Raw genomic sequence first — 16,744 nt, forward strand, 5'->3', positions numbered from 1 at the left:
CGGTCCATCTGTTATGACGCGGGAAAGGCTTCAGCACCTCATCCGGCAATTCAACTTACCTCAGGAGTATTCGTATAGTCTTCCCACCGGCAACTTCCCTTGGGAGCACGGTCTAGATGAGATCGTGATCTTTAGGGAGAAACTTGTTGGCGGGCTTCGTCTCCCTCTCCACCACCTTATTCCCAAGGTGTTTAGGCGCTTCAGCATCACGCTGGACCAACTCCACCCTAATTCTATTCGGAACTTGGTCGGGACCATCTCCCTTTGTTTCGAACGTAACTTCCCCTTGGACGCAGATATCCTTTGTTCCATCTTGTTAATAAAAAGAGTGCCTCTAGCGCTCCCCCCGAGAATGGGCAGACCTACTATCTGTCTCCTTGCTCGGGCTTCAAAATGCTACATAAATTCCCAAGCAAGGTCCCAGCCTGGAAGCGAGACTACTTCGTAGTCCGGAGCAGCACGGAGTGGCCTTTCCTTACCAACTGGAGGGTGGCCACTCAAGCTCCCAGCATTGCTCTTAACCAGAAGACATGAGAGACCTTTCACTCATGGGCTCAGGCCGGGTTCGATCACAGGGACTACATTTCCGAGGGGAAGCTCATTCAGGCCAGTTTGAGCCCGGGTAGGTCGATTTCTACTTTAGTTTTTTGCTTAATCAGCCTAGTGTCTTTGAGCTTACTGACGCTGGGCTCTGTTGCAGGTCCCATGGAGGAAGAGAGGATTATCGGTTCGAGGCTCCTCCACCAGATGAAGAAGAGGAAGAAGCAGACTGCCAAGAAGGCGCGCGTGGAACCCCCAAGGACCCCAACCCTGAACCCGACCTTCCGCAGGTCTCCTCTTCGGGGCCCGAGCCCCCACAGGCTCTCGTTTCGGGGCCCGAGCTCCCTAATGCCCCTCCAGTGATAGACTTGGAGGGGAACTTACCACCTCAGGGGCCTGAAACAGCGACAGAGTCGATCGCTGAGCTAGACGGGGTTGCCGCTGAAGTCCCAAATCCTGCTGGGGCTGCTGTCGAGGCTTTCGAAGGATCGGCTCATCGTGCCGCAGACACGGCGGCATCCAACTCGAGGACTCAGGAGGAGGAAGAGAGCATCCTGAATCCCGATATCAGCCTTGAAAGAAGTAGGAGGGCTATTATCGTTGCGGAGGTTGTAGATTGGGCCGAACTCTCCCCCGGTCAGCTCGGGGCCCGCGCTGCAACCCACGCCATGGTGGTGAGTTCACACTCTAAGAGCCACCTCTTTCTCCTTCTTTCTTTCTTCTTTCTTTAGTACTGACCAATCTCCGTCTGCCAGGTGAACACTGTTGTGCACGCATTGACCTTTCAGTCCGACAAACACCTGAGGCGTGCTTTGGCTGCTGAGGAGTCATCTCGCACGGCTCATACTGAGCTAAGGGCCGCTCAAGGCAAGATTCACCAGTTGGAGAGTGACGCTACCATCCAGAAGAGCTTTATCGAAGCCCTGCTGTTAGAGAAGGAGGAGCTGGCCCACGAGATTGATAGGCTAAAGGCTGAGGTGAACAGGCTCAGAGCAGGTCAGGAAGTTCTGAAGCTCGAGGTGGAGAGTCTCAAGGCGGGTCAGAAGGCTTCGCAGCTCGAGGTGCAGGGACTTAAGGAAGTCAAGGGGGCCTTGGAGCACGAGGTGGAGTACCTCAAAGCCGACATCAAGGAGAACACTGAGATCTTCGACGAAGCTCTCGGGGAGGCGAAGACCTAGGCCGTCATTGACTATATCAAGTCGTCTAGGTTTGACGACGTAATGTCGTAGGCCTACCGTAGGGGATTTAAGCTCGACAGGTGGTGGATGAGGCGCGCGTACCCCGACCTCGACATAAGTGCCTTCACCACTTGGAATATCATAGATGACATGGCCCTCCAGGCCGCAGATGACCCAGACTCCAATGATGAGGGCGGCAACGAGGAGGTTGATACTACCGACCTGGCCAACACCCCTGAGGAGGCCCCCGAAGAGGCCCAGAGTAAGGTTGATACTGCCGGAGTGTTTGTCTTATCCGAGCTGTTCAATTAGTGAATTTAGTTCTTGAGATGAGCGACCCTTTACCGCTGTCACCCCGAACCGTCTTCCTGCACTTAGTAGGGGTGATCATCAGATTTTAGCCGAGGTAGACATAGTAAGGCGCATTCCCGACCTGCCTGCTTGGCCATTTATGTTGGTGTTTACCTCTAGTAGTGTATACCGAGGTAAGCTAGGAGCCGGAAAGACCGTTCTCGAGACGCCCTTGGTCTTTGGCATGCTAAGCCTACACTGCCAAGGCGGTAGAGTCATGCATAGCGTCGAGGTCTTCAGTTAACCTAGCGCGTTGACCCTTAGGCTGGAGGGAGTGTCGTGGTCACTCCGAATCGTTTTCTTGGAGTCTGCCCCTACAGAGGGGGTGACTGGACCTCATGTTGCCGAGGTTGTCGCTAGTTCGGCGAATTGGCCCTAAGGGTAGAAGGGAGTGACTCATGGTTCACTCAGTTCGGTGGTTTACGGGTAATATTGTCTTAGGTTGACGATATTCCACGCCCGAGGTACTTGTTTCCCTTCTAGGGTTTCGAGTTCGTATGTTCCTTCCCCGAGTACTCGCTTTACTCGGTAGGGTCCTTCCCAGTTCGGACCGAGCTTGCCAACGCCAGGCTCAGGCACCATAACCTTGCAGAGAACCTGGTCGCCAATGCGAAGAGTTCGCTTTTTGACCTTGGCATTATAGTACCGAGCTATCTTTTGTTGATAGACCATGGTCCTGATGTATGTGAGGTCCTGTACTTCGTCTAGCAGGTCGAGGTTGGTACGTAGCTCGTCTTCGTTTGCTCTGTCTTCATATGCTTCTAATCTCAGCGAGGAGACTTCAATATCAGCCGGGATGACTGCTTCGGTGCTGTATGTAAGGTTAAAGGGAGTTTCTCCCATGGCAGTCCTTTTCGTGGTACGGTAGGCCCAAAGTACACTGGGCAACTCGTCCGTCCACAGTCCCTTAGCTCGGTCCAGGCGCGCTTTCAGTCCTCGAAGGATAGCCCTGTTCGTAACTTCCGTCTAGCCATTTGCCTGAGGGTGCGCCACCGAGGTGAAGTTCTACTGAATTCCCATGTCTTGGCACTAGTTTTGGAACTTGATGTCTTCGAACTGCTTACCATTGTCGGAGATCAGTACCCTAGGTAATCCAAAATGACACACTATGTTCTTCCAAAAGAAGTTTTGCACGTTCTGAGTCATGATTGTTGTGAGAGGTTCAGCTTCGACCCACTTTGTGAAATAGTCCACTACCACCACTAGGAACCTTCTCTGTCCTGTTGCTGGCGGGAATGGCCTGAGTAGGTCAATCCCCCATTGTGCAAATGGCCATGGGCTAGTGAGGTATTTCAGGTCGGCGGCAGGCCGGTGGTGGATGTTAGCGTGCTTCTGGCACTTCTTGCATTTTTTGACAAGCTCGGTCGTATCTTCTTTCATGGTTGGCCAGTAATACCCCTGCCGTAGTGCTTTCTGAGAGAGGGCCCTGCCCCCCCAAGTGTCCACCGCATAGGCCTTCATGAGTGTCGCGGAAGACGAGCTCGGCTTCCGAGGGTCGTAGGCAGCGCAGGTAGGGGAGCGTGAAGGATCTTCGGTACAGCCGTCCGTTTATCATGACATATTTGGCCTCCTGGCACTCTACCCTCGTGGCAGCATTACGATCTGTGGGGAGGGCCCCATGTAGCAGAAAGCTCGTGAACAGATCAATCCAGCTTGGCTCTGTTTGAATGATGAGAGCGACCTCCTCTGCCCCCCTAAGAATGCTAGGCCAAGGTAAGTTTTCTATATACACAGTCCTCATGCTGTTATCTCCCATGCTAGCTAACCGCGACAGGGCATCAGCCTAAGCGTTCTCTGATCTCTCTTACTTTGGGTAGGTATGCTACCATAGTTGGTTCGCGAGCTTCGTACTCACCCAGAACCTGATTTACCACGAGCTAGGAGTCATTGCAGACGATGATGTGCTTGGCTTTCACTTCCCTTGCGAGGTCCAGCTCGGCTAGCAGCGCCTCGTATTCTGCTTCATTGTTGGACGCCATGAACTCAAAGTGTTGCGCGTACTCCAGTTTCACACCGCTTGGTCCATACAGAATGATCCCAGCTCCACTGCCCTGCCGATTTGACGAGCCATCAACGTGAAGGATCCAGGGTTCTTCATACCAGTTCGGGCTTGGCCTAACTAGGAGAGATGTCGCGCTGGTTGCTACTTCACGGCGCTCGAGTTCAACCAGCTTAGGTACTCCGAGCTCTCCCGTACTAGGGGCCTCGTGTTCTACCGGCCTGGAGACTTCAAAGCTAAAGGTGCATTCTGCGATGAAATCTGCCAAGGCTTGGGCCTTGATAGCAGTTCGCGGTTTATACTGGAGTTTGTACTCGTTGAGCTCGATGGCCCGCTTTGTCAACCCTCCCGAGACCTCGGGTTTGAGCAAAACTTGCCTCAGAGGTTTATTGGTAAGGACAGTGATGGTGTGAGCTTGGAAGTATGGGCGGAGCTTTCGGGCTGCTATAACCAGTGCATAGGCTAACTTTTCTATCTTCGGGTACCTCGTCTCTTCTCCCTGCAACACTTTACTAACATAATAGGCGGGTCGTTGGACCCGATCTACTTCTCTTATTAGTACCGAGCTGACCACCTCGTCACTTGCCGAGAGGTATAGCTCTAAAACATCACCCACTTCGGGTCGGGTTAAGACTGGGATGCTGGCGAGGTGCCTTTTGAATTCGTCGAACGCGAGCTGGCACTCTTTGGTCCATTCAAAGCCTTTGCTTTTTATGTCCTTAAAGAAAGGCAGACAGCAGTCTGCTGACTTGGACAAGAAGCGACTTAAGGCAGCCAACCGGTCGTTCAGCTTCTGAACCTCCTTTAACTTTCGGGGTGGTCTCATTTCTAGGATGGCCTTGATTTTGTCCGGGTTGGCCTCAATGCCTTGCCGGTTAATGATGAACCCTAGGAATTTACCCGAGGTGATGCCAAAGACGCACTTATTCGGATTTAACTTCATATTAAATCTATGCAAGGTTTCAAAGACTGAGTGTAAATCTTGTATTAGTTCATGTGAAAATTGGGTTTTGACGACCATGTCGTCTACATAACACTCTACTTTTGTGCCAACAAGTGGCTCAAACAATTTATTTACAAGTCTTTGAAAAGTAGCCCCAGCGTTCTTCAGCCCGAAGGGCATGACCTTGTAGCAGTACAGGCCGAACTCGGTTATGAAAGCGGTTTTCTCCTCATCAGTTGGGTCCATTCTGATTTGGTTATAGCCTGAATAGGCGTCCAAGAAGCTCAACAACTCGTGCCCCAAGGTCGCGTCAACTAGACGGTCGATCCTGGGAAGTGGGAAGCAATCCTTTGGGCAAGCTCGGCTCAGGTCAATATAGTCAACGCACATGTGCCACTTACCGTTAGCCTTTTTCACCAAAACGGGGTTGGCCACCCAACTCGGGTAATGGACATCCCTTCCCGACCTCCTCGTCAACTGCCCTTCATCGCTCCGGGACTAGGTTGCGTTTCTTCTATCTAACGGGCCTAACTACAGGATCAGTATTAAGTTTGTGAGTGATAATGTTGGGGTCTGTACCGGGCATTTATGCCGCTGACCATGCAAAAACGTCTAAGTTTTTTAGCAAGAATCTTACCAGTTGAGACCTTAGGGGCTCCTCGATAGAAGCGCCGATCTGAAGTACCCGAGCTGGATCATCTGTCGAAGCCGAGATGGGGATGGTCTCCTCGGTAGGCGTAGCTCGCTCCGCAAGTTGCTCCGTAGGCCGTCCTAGCTCGAGGTCGTTCAGCTACCTTGGCCTTTCCTTTGAGGGCGGCCACGTAGCACTTGTGGGATTCGAGCTGATCGCCTCAAGCCACTCCGACTCCAAAGTCTGTAGGGAACTTCATCGCCAGGTGGTAGGTGGAGACTACCGCTCGTAGGGCGTGGGTGATGGGTCGTCCTACTATCGCGTTGTATGGAGAGGGGATCGCGACCACCAAGAACTCGTAATTGAGCTTTACCACATTGGGCCAGGTACCGACTTCCACTGGCACAATGACTTTCCCCAAAGGCCTGACCTCCTCACCGCTAAATCCCACCAGTGGAGTGCTTGCAGGCTTCAGGTTGCTTCCTGGGAGCTGAAGCTGATCGAAGGCTACCTTGAAAAGGATATCCACCGAACTGCCCGAGTCTACAAGGACGCACTTGACTTCGAAGTGGACCCCTCGCGCATCGTCGTCATAGGGGTAGTGGACCCCTCGCGCATCGTCTTCAGTGAAGAAGGTCGGCCCCTCCACCCTTGGCCGCTTTGGGGGGTTTAGTTCTTATCTGACAGCTTCGCGGGTTGATGACCGAGCTGTTGCCGAAGTGCAGCCCACGACAATCGATCCTCCGACGATTACGTGGATGGTTCCCTGGACTGGCCTCTCATCTGGCGGTTGCCTCTGCGGCTGCTTTGCCTGTCTGCTGGAATTGGGGACTTCTTTATTCTGCTCCTTACGTGTAGCACTTGCTGCTGGTGAGACTGGAGTTGTTGAAACTGCTGCATCTGGGCCTGCATGGCCCGCATGCACTGCATCAAGTCTTCAAGTTGGCCTTGGCCGGCCACCGGAGGGAGAATGGCGGGTTCGGCGAAGGTCGTCCCGACTGCAAGGGGCGGCGGAACAAATACGGGTGCCACCGTTGCAAGCGTGTTTAGGCTAGGAATCCCATCCGCAGAGAGGGGGACAATGAACTACCTGATGCAAACGGTGGGCAGTTGGAGTTGCTCCTCTGGGGTGTTCCGGCATTCGGAGTTGCTAGAAGAAGCCATGGATGTTGGTGGTGTTGGTGAGTAAAAGAGAGAGAGGTTTTGCAGAGATCGGAGGGAGGCTTTTGGAAGCGTTTGCCACAGACGACGCCAAATGATGTTGCACAATCTGGGCACTCCTAACTGGCTGTGACTTGGCTTCTGACTAGAACGGACGGCACCTGAGAGGAAGGAGAAGGTGAAGGGTTCCCGGGGGGTTTTCCCAGTGGGAACGCTCCGATGGCTAAGTTAGAACTAGAGAAATCTCAAGGAAATAACCGAGAGTAAGAGTGCTGAAAGTGCTTAAGCTTCAATACCTTTGCTTCATGAGAGTTGGAGTTCTTTTATGTTGGAGCTCGATCATACCTGGCATAACCGCCACTACCTTAGCCGTTACTACCAGGGCTTGTGGCAGGCGCAGGTTGCTGCTATAGAGTACTATTGCCAGGTACGGACTTGACTGACGTGCCATGCTTTTTAGAGACAGCAAACAGAATGCCGCATGGCAGGCGGAACGCCGCCTGGCAAGAGATCAAAGCCATGCCATTGGGTCCGACAAATACAAATGTCAAGCATGCCTCCCCATAGCCTGCTGAGCTACTGTGCACCAGACTACCTGGGGCAGGTTTGTCTTGGCACCGAGGTGCCGAGGTGCCTGCATTGGTGGCGGTGCTATCCCGAGGTGCGTCTCCCTCGGGATACTTAGCCGAAAACCAGGGTGCTCCCTTCTTAGGGAGGGAGAGCTCAGAGCCCCTTAGGAAGAGCTCGGGCCTCAAGGGGAGCTCGGGCCCTAGGAGGAGCTCAGGACCTCCCACACTTGGTGAAAGTCAAGGTTAGCCGGGTGTTAGTCCTCGGCGAGTCGCTTAACCTGCTGAGTGGATAGCGTTGGACTCGACGTGTCTCTCCCGTCGAGTCGTGGTTGTGCTGTCAGGTTGAGCTGTTCATTGAGCCAGGTCACGCACACGTGTCCCCATGCTACGAGGTCGGGCCAAATCACCCTCCATCAGCACCCTTTTTACTAACATCTTTAATAGAGTCTTATTGGTTGCCTCTACCTGCCCGTTTCCTTGTGGATAATAGGTAGTGGATGTTCTTAGTCTTGCTCCATATTCGCCTAACAAATCACAGACCTCCTGGTTCTTGATTGACAGTCCATTATCTCTCAAGATCCTTATAGGAACGCCAAAGTGATGAACGATGCATTGCCTAATGAAGTTTGCCACATTTTCTACAACTACACTCCAAAGGGGAATCGCCTCAGCCCACTTGGTGAAATAGTTTGTGAATACTATGATGAAGTATCCCCTAGATGGGGGATTTATTTTCTCTACAATCCAAGGTGCTACTATTGAGTGGAATTCATTAGCTGGTTGGTGAATCCAACATGGTCGACCAGTAAAGGCCTAGGTGCAGGATATGGTTGTATAGGGCCAAATGTCCTTGGTGAGTGGCGGGTGGCTGCCTCTAGGACCTTCTCTATTTTATCCCCTGTGATGCATCACCGAGGTTGTCTTGTGTATAACTTCCTATATAGCAACCCCTCTTGCAAATAAAACCTCTTGATTTTGGACAGGAGTCTTTTCTTTAGTATGGTTTCTATGGGCACTGTGCCATGTTTTAGATATGCGATGTATACTTCTCTCCAATATACCTCACCCACTGCGAGGCACTCCTTCCTGTTCGACTCTAGGATACATCTTTCGCAATCATGTTGTAGCTTAGCTGCATCATTTTTCATTTCAGGCGAATGATAATCTAGGCATTGAAACCTTCTATAGAGAGTGGTGGTGATATCCCCACAGTAGGCCTCATGAGTTTCCCTTAACACCATCACTGCTTCCTTGGGTCCTAGATATCAGGCCCTCACCCCATCCATCTTCTTGTGGTAAAGTACCTCGTGCACTAACTAGCATGGCAGCAACACCTTGTCTCATGTCATGGAGGTTGGATTTTGTAACTTTTATATTATGGGTAACCTCCAGTCACCCTCCCACACCTGATCCTTTATCTCTATCCAGTGGACTAGCTTGTCTATCGAGGGATGATCTTGCATTCTAATGATTATGGTGATGGGTTCTTCACTTTATGAATCTTAGACTGAGTGGAAAGTGTATTAGCTCATCTATTCTTGGCCCTGTTTCGGTGCTCATATGTTACCTCTAGGTCCTTGGTGAGGTTTTGGATCAAGGGCCTATAGGAGAGTATGGATATTTCTTTCATAGTCGTTTCTCCTCCCATCTGGCCAATTACTAGGAAATGGATCTACCCTAGACCTGTTCATGGGTCGGGCCAGGCTTTGCCTCTTTATAAACAAAAAATACTATGCCCGAGCCCATCCATCAAGCCTAGATCTTGAGCCCGAGCCTAGCCCTATATAAAGCCTAAAGCCCGGGCCTGAGCCCGAAGCCTGACATTGATAGGTATTTTATAATATATATTAATTATATAATATTAATAATATATTATATATTATAAATATTTTATACATTTAATATATATGATACTTTTTTCTATTAATTTTATTCTCATAATATATATATATACATATATATATATAATGTATTATTAACATATATTATATTTCTGTTATATATTTAATATTATCCGGTTGGGCTCAGGCTCGGGCCAGGCTTATTTGGGAAGCCCGAGCCCGACTCAAAAAATAATCAGGCCCAGTTTTTAAAGCCCGAGCCCAAGCCCACGGGCTTAAAATTTTGTTCAAGCCCGATTTAATACAGACTAGGTGGAGCCAGCATGAACAGGTCTAATCTACCCCTATGATGTCTTTGTGGTTTCTACAAGACTCTGCACCATGTGAGACCTACGATCACATGGAGCTCATTTGAAGATGGATCTGCCCTCAGAGTGTCTTCGTGGTCTCTATAGGATTCTGCATTGTGTTAGACCAATAGCAACATGGAGCTCATTTATTAAAAGGTGGATTTGCCCTCATGGTGTCTTTGTGGTCTCTGTAGAATTTTGCGTTGTGTGACACCTACGGCCGCATAGGAACACTCAAATAGATGGATCTGCCCATATGGTTTCTCTGCGACCCATGCATTTTGGTGCATTGTGGAGGATTTACAGCCGCATAAGGCTTAAAGTGGATTTGCTTGTATGGTTTCTCCGTTGTCTCTGTAGGATTCTATGCTATGTGAGATCTATGGCAGCATAGGAATCAAAGAGATGGACCTGCCCATAAGTTCTCCATGACCCCTACGTTGTAGCGCATTATAGGCAATCTACAACACCATAGGGCTTAAAGTGAATCTACCCATATGGTGTCTCAACGATCCCTGCGTTGTGGTGCATTGTGAGGGATCTAGCGCTCAATCAACCTAGGTGTTAGCCTTGAAGGCACTACCTGGGATTGGTTTCCCAAGCCTGTAGTGAATGTAATGCGCTAGCGACAAGAGATTGTAACCCGGTAGTACATGTAGTCACAACAATGGTGAGACACACTAAACTATTATCACAATGCAAAACACGATTCCCTTAATGTTTCAAGCAAACATCTAGGGCATGAAAGGCTCTTAGAAGGGGGGTTGTAACCGAATAACAGACCTTCCCGCTAATTCCCTTTCTTGTTACGTGATTTCCTATTCTATTCTTGAGGACTATTTTCTATAAATAGAGGAGGCTTAAACATCTCATGCATTAAATACTAGACCCTAGCAAACCGTGCCCCCAACCTTCCACAGCTTCCGTTGAATCTTCCTATAATTCTCCTTTCTTCTTCCTCCCTCTCAAGCCATCTATCATCTTTCAGGTTAAGTTAGCTCCCCAGTCCCCACCTACAACATACATATTTTATCTTTTATCGTTTTTCTGAATGGATGGGATATCCATCACATGGATGCCTAAGTCTTGTGGAATGGACTGGGCGAATTTCAAAAAAAATTCTCTCATCTTTGTAAGGAATCGAATTCCCTACTTTAGAAAAACATATTTTCAATGATCAATCTTGAACCATGAACCAAACCAGATCTAAACCAAAAGGAGTAGGAGGGAGGATGTACCTGATACGGAGAATTAGTATCTCTCAATGGAGGTGTTCACGCCCAAGTAAGAATCCAAAGACTGCTCCCACTGAAAATGGCGCAGTGCAGGATGGAGCAGAATCAGCAATGTTCTTCAAAAGAACTTGACCCTTCGCAAGAATCAACTGAATGGCTTATAAATACAGCTTCAATCAATCTTTTTCCAAAATATTGGTATCAAGATCAGATCTTGATTTCTCCCAAGAACTGGAGATCGAACTGGAGGTAATGGCGGCGACAGGAAGGAGGCGGCAAGAGAGATTTTGCAGAGGTTGCAGAAATATCTTCTGTGATTTCAGCTCTGAAGACAAGAGTCTTAGGTTGCATGTCTAAAGGTTGTCGCCCCCTCCTCCTTTTATAGATTTAAAGGAATCAACTCCTAATAGGATTAGAAGCTGTTGATCAAAATTATATTTGGATTAGAAGTCCCTTTAAGTGATAAGGGAGAACCTTTATCTTATCTGCAAATCAGATAAGCCATCTCCTAATCTTGGACTCTTTAAGTAGATAGGGTCTTGGCCTAATCCTATTAGTTGATCCATCTCAAAATTCGCCCCATTTAATTGACTGATCAAATCAGCCCAGTTCGAAATGGGCTTAAGGCTCATTTAAGGTTATGTACTCACTTAGCCTTCCAAACTGCTACCCAGTTGGGCTTCCTTGTATGGCGTGGGACCCAAATATTGATCTACACATCAGCCACATGGGTTCAGCCCAGCCTTTGTTACAAGGCCTGACCGAAGACACTGTTATGGACAGTGCACCCCTTGAAACCCATCTTATGGGATCTATGGGCCCAACACTTACCTTAAGTGGTCATTGGGCCAAACCACCTTGTAACACCCAAGGACTGTGGACATATGTAAGATTAGCCCATCAAGTATTATCATCAATGGTCTTACACTTAACCTCTCAGCCCATAATGATCAAACACTGCTCGACAATGGAGAACCTCTCCTTCGACTGCAAAGAACAGTGTTGCACTCTCTGCAAAATATATATCTTTATATATTTTGCAAAACAAAATCTCAACAATTAAAATCGGTTATCGGCAGCCTTGGTTTCCATCAAAAAGAGTGCATTCATGATCATTACATTTGTTTGATAAAGGGGTTGATCCTATCACTATGATCACCCACTCAGATGAATTCTCAGACTGTCCCAACATACCCAAGTTTTAACCCCCGCTAGGATCTCACTAATTGGTACATCAAAGACAATCCAATCCAACACTCAGTATAGTATCATAATCGAGTTTAGAGGTCAAGTGTAACTTTTCAGTTTTGTCCATCTATCTCCAAGGTATAGGGCAATACTGGAAATCTGGTCCAGTTCAAAGGTTCTATTAATCATACATTGCATGTGCTTCGGGTCTCACCCTAGTAGCTAAGATAAACCACCCCAACAGTTAACAGCACACCAGTGTCAGCCTTGGCAGGATAAATCTCTCCAGACTTACCCAATAACTATGAACATTCTAAATTAACACAAGTCTCATTTAGTGTCCAATTTAAAGGTATTACACAGAAACACACCACAAAAACATGAATCAAATGTGTATTTTATTCATTTACAATAAATTCATAATGTACATATTTCTGATTGAAGCTAAAGACATACAACTATCTAACATTTTCAGTTTTTACCAATTTGTCCTAATAACTCACACTTCATAAAAACCATTATATTATGTTTTTTATATGTAAATAATTTATTTATAATCATCTAAAACTTAGCAGCTTCAGCTTATGAAAATATAGAATAGAATCTTGTCCATTGCAGCTAATCTACATTTTTTATTTATTATAATAATATAATTTTTATTTGCTAATTATGCATTGGCATACAAAACAATCATAATAGTGTTAATAGGCGGGGGATGCCTTTCGGACCAAAAAGACAATAAAAAACATTAAAATGTATAAAGTGCTGCTCTCAAGAAAAAAAATCACTAGTAACTAAAATAACATGAAGTTTTTTGATATAACAAAATGAAATGGGTTAAGTATGTGAAATCTGACAAAAATAATCACACATGTAAATTCTATTTAGAACAAAACTGAGTAGACACGTCCTCACCCATTTTGCTTTGGTATAGTGTCTATCGTTCAACATTATTACAATACAATGCTTTCTGAAACAAATAATTGGATAAATATCAAAGAATGCTTCCTGAAACCATAATGTCCATTTTGCTTTGGTATGTGAAATTAGTGACCACTGAACAAACTAACCGAAACCCTTCAATCATCATTTTGTTTTCAAAATTTCTTCCAATTTTTCACAGAACAACCGAAAATTTTGAAATAGACCCGAGTAAATTCATTGTACTAGAAAAAATTGTAATTTTCTTTGTGATACATATTGCAGTCAGCCAACCCTGCTTCCAAGATCACCTGTCACCTCAATTCATCCCAAAATTTCAAATGCCGTGAATAAATAGAATTGTGCCCTGTTTTTTCTTGATATTTAGTTCTAGTTCTCCAACGGCATTCAGATCAAACATTGAACCGAAAGAGCATTACATCTCCCTCCTGCACTACATAACTTTTCCCCTCGGATCTTAACTGCATTCAAAAGAGCAGTTAATGTCAGTTATTTCCATCAAACAAAAACAGGAAAAATGGATAACATAGACATTGCATGATAGGTGGTGCACAATAAGCCCCCTTATATCTCACTAGTATTTTGTAATACTGATTGTAGTTAATTTAAGGTCGTATACAGAGTTGTTGAGATATTGGGCCGAGAAGCTATATTGGTTACATTTCATTATTTCTTCTTCACTTGGCATCAAAGCCAAGTTATTTTCGTTTTTTCTCTCCATTCAACCCATGCTCTAGGATCAGCAGCGTATGGACCGCTAAATTGTTGATCATCTACAACTGTTTTCACCTGGTTGGGAGAAGATTTAGGAACTGTTTGCTGTCCAAAAAGGTAACTGGAGAGTTTGGCCCTGTTTTAATGGTTCAAACCAGTCTTGTTCTGAGAGAGAGGAGAGAGAGAAGAAGAAGAAGAAGCTGTTAAACTAATGAGTTAAACCCTACTAGTCAACCATAATCTCTATTATAATGTAATTAGAGTACATGGTCAAATATGCCCCTACTTAGTATGGGACAAGTGAACTAAAAAAGTCAAGACAGAATTGCCACATTATCACATAACTTAAAACATAATGAAAAGATATTGCTGTTTCGAATCAAGGAAACTTGCTGGTTGCTACTTATTTTGCTACCCTCAAAGGACTTTGGAAGAACTTGATCACCATCTCATCATTGACTGGAAAAATTCTGAAGATAAGGAAATGCATGAGAAACAAATTGAAGAGATGAGAGTGTTTAAATTTTTTGCTGGATTAGACTCTTCATATGATGGCATTCGATCTCAGATTTTGGGGAGACATGAACTCCCTAGCTTACAACATGCTTTCTACCTAATCAGAAATGAGGAAATTAGAAGGAAATAAATGAATGTTGAGGCTTCCACACAACAAATGGAGCACTCAGCTCTTGCTTCTACTACCCAAAGGAGTGGAAAAGGGAGAGACAAGAAAAATCTGAAGTGTTCTCACTGTGGTGGAGAGAAACACATCAAAGATACATGCTGGATTTTGTACCCCCATCTAAAACCAGCAGCCTTAAGGATAAGAAGCCAAGTAAAGGTTCAGGAGCCCACGGACACGTAAAAAGCTCAAATATGGTGGTTGGAATGCATAAAACTGGAATTACTAGTGTTTCTTCTAGTATAGGACAGACCACTACTCCTTTAAATAGCTTTATTGAGTTCACGACAAAAGAGATAGACATTCTCAATCAAGCTATGGCTCGATTGAAAGTCTTGTTTCCCAAACCCTTGGGTTATTGATTCAGGAGCTTCTGAACACATGATCAACAACTCTTATTCTCATCTTATCATCTGGTTTCTAGACAAGATAAAGGGTGATAGATGGTTGTTTATCTCTTATTCATGGGAAAGGTGATATCCAACTTGGAAAAACTCTTTCTCTCAAGTCTACCTTGCATGTTCCTAATTTTAATACCAACTTACTTTCAGTTTCTAGAATAACAAAAACGATTGGGAGTGGTTGTCAGTCTAGAGGTCTCTACTATCTCAATGAAGACATCGGTTCAGCTCTTAAGACAGTCTAATAATATCAGTGAATACAAGGAGTCTAGTACTTTGGTTTGTCTTTGGCACGCCAGATTAGGTCTCGTCTTTTTCATTGTTGAGTCTTGTTTCCAAAGTTGTTTGAGAAGGTGTCCTTTTATGATGTGTGCCAAATGTCTAAACATTGTAGAACAAATCATCCATGTTCCAGTAATGAAGCTAATGCTCCTTTTGATTTAATTCATTTTAATGTTTGGGGTCCCTCACCCATTATTTCCATGGATGGTTATTGGCATTTCATTAGTTTTATTGATCACTTTACAAGATGCACTTGGATTTATTTGATGAAAGAAAGAGAATAAGTACCTAGAATCATTATGGTATTCTATAAGATGATTGAGACACAACTTGGAAAGAAGGTTAAACAAGTCCGTTCAGATAATGCAGTTGAATATTTCAAGAGTTCTCTAAATGTGTTCTTTGAAGATGAAGGGACCTTACATCAATCATCATGTACTTACACGCCACAACAAAATAGAGTTGCGGAAAGGAATAATAGACATTTACTTGAGACTACTCATGATCTAATGATTCAAAGCAAAGTCCTAAAGAAGTTTTGGTCTCATGTTGTTTTGATAGCTTCTTATTTCATCAACCGAATGCCATCCAAGGTTTTGAGGATGAGAACCCCTTTTTTATGTCATGTGTCCAAAGCAAGTTGTGTTCTCTTTGCCTCCTAAGGTTTTTGGTTGCGTATGTTTTATTCATGTTAATGATCCTAAACGGACAAAGTTGGATCCAAAGGCAATCAGTGGGGTGTTCTTGGGTTATTCTCCTACACAAAAAGGATATAAATGTCTTGATCCAACTACCAGAAGGAAATTCATCACCAAGGATGTCACCTTTTGTGAGTTACAATCCTTCTTTAAGCCTCCTCGGAATCCTCTTCAGGGGGATGCTAGTGGAGTGGAAGAGTTCCTTACAAGCTAACCCTTTTGTCTTAGCTCCTACCTCTCCTACTTCCTCAAACCCTCCTCATGTTGAACTTTCTTCCTCTTGTCCAGTGGAGACTACAAGTGATGAAAACCCTCCTCGTGGTGTTATTCCTTGTCCTGAGGCAACTGGTCTTGACCTTGATGATGAAAGGCAACTAAGTGTTTATCGAAGAGAGAGAGAGAGAGAAAAAGACCTACCAATGAATGACTATGACCAATCGAGAACTTTAGATTCCGGCCAAGGTATTGCTCCTCCCATTATTCCTCTAATCCTGATTCAAATCTTCCTATTGCCTTGTGGAAACTAGTCCGTTCATACACTTTTCGTCCTATTAATAGATTTGTTTCAGAGGCTTTTGTGTTGGCCTTGTCCATTGTCTCTAATCCTTCCAAGTACTCAGAGGCTAGTGTTGATCCTAAAAGGAGGGAATTTATGGATAAGGAAATGAAAACCTTGTTAAAAGCCAACACTTGGGAGCTAGTGGATCTACCGGCCAGGAAAAGCACTATAGAGTGCAAGTGGGTATATACAATCAAACACAAGGCTGATGGTTCCATCGAAAGGTATAAAGCCAAAATAGTTGCAAAAGGATTCACCCAAAAGGAAAGGATTGATTATAAGGAGACCTTTGCTCCAGTTGCCAAATTGAATATTATACAGGTGCTACTCTCTCTTGCAGCAAATGTTTCTTGGAAACTACATCAGTTAGATGTTAAGAATGTTTTCTTAAACGGAGATCTATAAGAAGAAGCCTACATGGACCCTCCTCTAGGGTATGACATGAGAGGAAAGGTATACAAGCTAGGGAGGACTTATATG

At 45.6% G+C, this 16,744-nt stretch overlaps 1 protein-coding gene across 3 annotated transcripts in view; it reads right to left on the reverse strand.

Annotated features, from left to right (window-relative positions):
• LOC104587870 (GTP-binding protein-like protein) overlaps positions 1 to 16,744 on the reverse strand; it is an 83,149-nt gene that overhangs the window by 11,785 nt on the left and 54,620 nt on the right. The window contains exon 11 of one of the 3 annotated variants that reach the window (XM_010245625.3): positions 12,781 to 13,389. The exons of 1 other annotated variant lie outside the window; for it this stretch is intronic. In XM_010245625.3, the coding sequence (XP_010243927.1) occupies positions 13,321 to 13,389 (69 nt within the window). In that variant the 3' untranslated portion in view covers positions 12,781 to 13,320. Of the gene's footprint in view, positions 1 to 12,780; positions 13,390 to 16,744 lie in introns of those variants that run through there. One more of the 3 variants, XM_088891365.1, reaches the window with a different exon arrangement.

This window comes from Nelumbo nucifera, chromosome 7 (assembly GCF_055504915.1).
Source record: "Nelumbo nucifera cultivar China Antique chromosome 7, China Antique-T2T, whole genome shotgun sequence".
NCBI classification, from domain to species: Eukaryota; Viridiplantae; Streptophyta; class Magnoliopsida; order Proteales; family Nelumbonaceae; genus Nelumbo; species Nelumbo nucifera.